This window comes from Triticum dicoccoides, chromosome 1A, assembly GCF_002162155.2.
Source record: "Triticum dicoccoides isolate Atlit2015 ecotype Zavitan chromosome 1A, WEW_v2.0, whole genome shotgun sequence".
Taxonomy (NCBI): domain Eukaryota; kingdom Viridiplantae; phylum Streptophyta; class Magnoliopsida; order Poales; family Poaceae; genus Triticum; species Triticum dicoccoides.
In genome coordinates, this window is record NC_041380.1 from 477021654 (window position 1) to 477027417 (window position 5764).

Below are 5764 nucleotides of genomic sequence, written 5' to 3' on the forward strand. Positions count from 1 at the left end.
TCCAAAGTCACAAATAGCGGAGAACGAACGAAGAGATTATGGTAGGGTACGAAACTACCTCAAAGTTATTCTTTCCAATCAATCCGTTGGGCTATTCCTATAAGTGCCACAAACAACCCTAGAGTTCGTACTAGAATAACACCTTAAGACACAAATCAACCAAAACCCTAATGTCACCTAGATACTCCAATGTCACCTCAAGTATCCGTGAGTATGATTATACGATATGCATCACACAATCTCAGATTCATCTATTCAACCAACACAAAGGACCTCAAAGAGTGCCCCAAAGTTTCTACTGGAGAATCACGACGAAAACGTGTGCCAACCCCTATGCATAGGTTCATCGGTGGAACCCGCAAGTTGATCACCAAAACATACATCAAGTGAATCACGTGGTATCTCATTGTCACCACAGATACGCACGGCAAGACATACATCAAGTGTTCTCAAATCTTTAAAGACTCAATCCGATAAGATTACTTCAAGGGGAAAACTCAATCCATTACAAGAGAGTAGAGGGGGGAAGAAACATCATAGGATCCAAATATAATAGCAAAGCTCGCGATACATCAAGATCGTATCATCTCAAGAACACGAGAGAGAGAGAGAGATCAAACACATAGCTACCGGTACATACCCTCAGCCCTGAGGGAGAACTACTCCCTCCTCGTCATGGAGAGCGCCGGGATGATGAAGATGGCCACCGGAGAAGGATTCCCCCTCCGGCAGGGTGCCGGAACGGGTCTAGATTGGTTTTCGGTGGCTACAGAGGCTTCTGGCGGCGGAACTCCCGATCTAATCTCTGTTCTGGAAGTTTTAGGATACGTAGGTATATATGGATGCAGGAAGTACGTCGGTGGAGCTTCGGGGGGCCCACAAGGCAGGGGGCGCGCCCTAGGGGGTGGGCGCGCCCCCACCCTCGTGGGCACCTCCCTTCTCTCCTAACGTGGGGTCCAAGTCCATCCGATAGCTTTCCTTCCAAAAATAACTTCTCCAGTTGATTTCGTTCCGTTTCGACTCCGTTTGATATTCCTTTTCTTAACACTGAAATAGGCAAAAAAAACAACAAATCTGGGCTGGGCCTCCGGTTAATAGGTTAGTCCCAAAAATAATATAAAAGTGGATAATAAAGCCCAATATTGCCGAAAATAGTAGATAACATAGCATGGAGCAATCAAAAATTATAGATACGTTGGAGACGTATCATCCCTATTCCTCCATTAGTTCTCGTCCTCTCTAGTTGGGCATGTAGCTTGTACACACTCTTGATGGAATGCACCCCCTTGGGATCATATTGCCTGGCGATGAAGTCTTGCACCCCCTCCCGCAACGGTATCCGGAGGATATGATTGATGTCGTCGGCCCAAAAATTGTCTCTCACTAGCTACTCATCCCAGTTCCCGGTAGTTGGGTCGATAAGGTCACTGACCAGCTCCAACTGACTAGAGCCTCTCGGTGTAATGACGCCCCGTGACCAAGGTCGAGGGATCCAAGGATCATCCCATATTTTCACTCTTGTACCATCTCCAATCCTCCAAATATATCCTTCCTTGAAGAGTTGTAATCCATGCAGCAAGCTACGCCATGAGTAAGAGATACCATCTCTAGGTTGTATATCCATGATGTGACCAGAAGGGTAATATCTTGCTTTCAACAGCTTTGCACAGAGCGACTCCGGATTCTGGATGAGCCTCCAAATCTTCCTAGACAGCAGCGCAACATTAAAACCGTGCATGTCTCGGAAGCCTAAACCTCCCTGGGCCTTTGGCATCGTCAGTTTTTGCCACCCAATCCAATGGGTGGTATGCTCCTTGTCCTGTTGGCTCCACCAGTAGTTCCCGATGATCGAGCTGAGTTCCTCACAGAAGGAATTTGTAAGGTAGAAGCATGACATCACAAACGTAGGGATAGCTTGAGCAACTATCGTGACGAGGGCTTCTTTTCCCGACTTGGCAATCAACTTTTCCTTCCACCCGTATACTCTTCCTGCCATTGCCCCTTTGACAAAAGCAAAGGCTTTCTTCCTTGATTTCCCCACATGGATTGGCAACCCGAGATATTTCTCGTTCCATGATTCACTATGAATTTGTAGTGCATCCTTGACTGCCACTTTCTTAGCAGCTTTTGTGTTCGGGCTGAACATGATGGCGGACTTCTCAATATTGATGCACTGGCCGGAACAATCCTCGTAAAGGTCAAGAATTTCACGCAGTGTTTGAGCTTCTTCCTGTCGGGCTTTAAGCAGCAACATTGAATCATCCGCGAACAGCAGGTGCGAGACAAGAGGGGCGCGCAGACAGATTTTAATGCCGCTGATTCTGCCGGCTGCTTCCGCGTCATGCAGTAGGGCGGACAAACCTTCGACGCAGATGACGAATAAGTACGGCGATGATGGATCCCCCTATCGTAGCCCACGAGAGGGAGTGAACTGATCGGTAAGCCCCCCATTCAGTTTAATCTGCTATCGCACCATGGTGATGCAGTGCATGACCAAATCAATCCATCTGGCACCAAAGCCGAGTTTAATGAGCATGGCTCGCAGGAAATCCCATTCAACTCGATCGTAAGCTTTACTCATGTCCGCCTTCACTGCTGCTACCCCTTCAGCCCCTTTTTTCTTGTTCAGCAAGAAATGAGACATTTCATATGCTATGAGGACGTTGTCCGTGATCAGCCGACCGGGGACGAATGCACTTTGGTTGTCAGAAATTATGTCCGGGAGGATTAGCTTGAGGCGGTTTGCGATCACCTTTGACACTAGTTTGTATATTACGTTGCACAAGCTGATCGGTCGTAGGTCTTTGATTCTGGTAGGGCTCTTCCCTTTCGGAATTAGGACTAGGACAGTGTCGTTCCACCCTTCCGGCATCGGGCCCCCATTGAGGACAGAAAGCATCTCCTCCACAACCTTATCGCCCATGAAATGCCAATGTTTTTTGTAGACGATCGATGGCATGCCGTCCGGGCCGGGCGCTTTCAAGTCACCGATATGATCAAGGGCCGCCTTCACCTCCTCTCGTGTCACATCTGTTTCCAAGATGGCCCTCATTGCACTGGTCACACGGGGTTGAACTTTATTGATAAGCTCGGCCATGCGGTTGCATCCAGTGGAGGAGAATAGATCCTGAAAAAAAGAACATACATAATTATTTAGTTCCTCCCCTTCCTTCACCTCCGACCCGTCCTCCTTCCTCAGCATTTTCACCCTGTTCGCCTTTCTTCTCGCCGATGCTATAGCCATGAAATAGCGTGTGCATTTGTTGCCATCCTTGAGCCACGAGACGTGTGATCGCTGCTTTGCCTTGATATTTTTCTTTACCTCCAGCTCCTCAACTACACACCTCCACCTAGCTTCCTCACGTATTTTCTCCTCTGACACCGGAGCACACATACATCCTTCCAGAGCCTTACGGGCCTTCTCTAGTCGTTCCTCTACCTCGCCAGCCACCTCCTTGCTCCACCTCGTCATGCGTCCTGCCACACAGCGTAGGGCAGTAGCCACATCCCCCCTCCCCTCCAAACATCCTTCCTCCCAGCCCCCCTGCACCTCAACGCTGCAACCATCCTCCTGTAGCCACCATGCCTCGAAACGGAAGCCCCGATCACCCCCCTTCATTCTCCTATTTTCTCCTTTCGTGCACACAATCACTGGTCGGTGGTTTGAGTGTCGTGGGGCTCCATTAAGGACAGTAAACTCCGGAAACCATTCACACCATTTGGAATTTGCCGTGGCGCGGTCCAAAATCGTGTATTTCCTTTAGTAAGGGCTGTCAAATACTCTCAAATGAATGGAGGGTGCTAATCAAAGGGTTAAGAATGTCCCTCCGAATTATAGCCCACTTCGTGGGTCATGGACTGCTACTTCACGTGGTGTAGTCTGATGAAAGCAATTTGCTACAGTGCTGGATTATCTTTCGAGCAATAAACAAATAAGGAAATGAGGCGACAGCGGTCGGAGCGGGTCCGCTGCACCTGCACGTGCCTGCTGCCGCTACCGCCAAGCGCTTTGTAGAAGACACACCGAAAGCCATCACATGCCGAGCGAATTCATCATTCCCTCGGCCTGTGACTCCATTCAGATCGATCCCAGTCCACAGAGACACCAATGGCGTCCGTGAAGCTCGCCGCCGCGCTCGCTCTTGTCGCCGTGTGCGCCGCGCTCGCGGCGACGCCGGCCACGGCGTACCCGCCGCCCGAGAGCTGCGCGACGCAGGGCAGCTACTTCATCAACTGCCTTCGCCGCGGGTTCGGCGAGAGGTGCTGCGCCATGGTGGAGAACCCCAGGTGCTTCTGCCAGGTGGAGCGGGAGGCCGAGATCCGGTGCGTGCCCGGGCGGAGCTGCCCGAGCCGTGGTGGCATTGCCAAGGTCGTCAAGATCGCCGAGATGCACCTCTCCTGCATGAGGAACCTCAAGTGCAAGCGTGCCTAAGTTTCGCTGCTTGCTTCATTTTTGTATGTTTTCTCTGCTTTCTCGCGATGTGCTGGTCGTGTTGACGTGACTATGTGTGGTTTGTTTTGTTTGGGTCGGCGGTAGCTGTGGTACTCTTTGTCTTTGGATGCTCTTCATCCGCTCCATCTTAGGAAAAGGTGGTATGATTGTATCAAGTGTGTTGTTCTAGGTGATGAATCTGTGTTAGATTGTTGTGGGTCAGTTTGTCGTTCACAGTGTCTTCTTCAAAATATGTCTTTTTTTTGTATGAATTGTGTGCGCAGTTAACTGATCTGTACTATGAGTGTCCGATCTGTGATTTAAATCACGCATGTAACTGATATGTACTATGAGTGTCATTCTGTATGCTTATGAGTATCATTCCATATACTTGTACACTTCTTGCCCCCCTTGGGTGAGACAGCAAAAGAGATCTATACTGTGAGCATCATCCTATATACTTACGAGTAGCATTCCATATACTTATACACTTCATGCCCCCCATTAGGAAGAAATCATACCATGAGCATCATTCTATATACTTAGAGCATCTTTAGCAGTCTCCTAAACCATATATTTTCATAAAACATATCCTATATACTTAAAAGAGTCAGCCCCACTAACTTATTTATCTCGACATTCAAGTATGTCACATCTTCATATAATTATGGATAAAATAAGACCCACCTCAACATGCAACATGCAACGGTGCACTGAAAAAGATTCACCACCACATGCAACTGTGCATTGAAAAAGATTCACCACCACGTGCAACTATACATGAGAAAATATTTTTCATTCTATTATTCTACTTATATTCCAACAAATATTTTACAACTATATACATAATCAAATATAATAAGCTTTATGTATTTTTCATTTTGATTCACATGTTATTAATCTAAATATTTACATTCCACACAATAAAATCTCATCGAAATATATTATAAGCGGTTCTCACAGCAATGCGCAGGCTTAGTTTGAGGGATTAAGGACTATTTAGGAGATTATTACTCAAACCGTCTTTCACAAAATTATAAGGAAAACTCGGCTAAGGAAAACTCGCCTAAAACGCAGTCGTTCCGCCTACTTTGACTCCAACCACAACAAGTCGCAGCCTCGCCGGAACCGAAATTTGTATCGCTGGGGAAGACGAAATTAGCATCGCTGTGGAAGAGCGCCTACACGTCGTGGACGTCGTCCAGGGTGAGCTCCACCTTGCGGTGCATGGCTTGGGGCTCAGGTGCATGGCTTACCGATCTCATGTGTGTGTGGCCATTGACTCGAGGTCCATGACGCCATTGAGGTTGTGGAGGACGGCCCATCGCTCAT

The 5764-nt window shown here is 48.1% G+C and overlaps 1 protein-coding gene across 1 annotated transcript; it reads left to right on the plus strand.

The window, feature by feature from the left end:
- The first annotated feature begins 3995 nt into the window (after window positions 1-3995).
- Window positions 3996-4798, plus strand: LOC119303442. The gene has a single exon (XM_037580604.1). The coding sequence runs from the start codon at window positions 4109-4111 to the stop codon at window positions 4430-4432; it is 324 nt and encodes a 107-aa protein (XP_037436501.1). The 5' UTR covers window positions 3996-4108; the 3' UTR covers window positions 4433-4798.
- The last annotated feature ends 966 nt before the right edge of the window (window positions 4799-5764 follow it).

Excerpts from the sequence above, each read along its gene's own strand:
- LOC119303442 (XM_037580604.1), top strand. The coding sequence starts at position 4,109 with ATGGCGTCCGTGAAGCTCGCCGCCGCGCTCGCTCTTGTCGCCGTGTGC.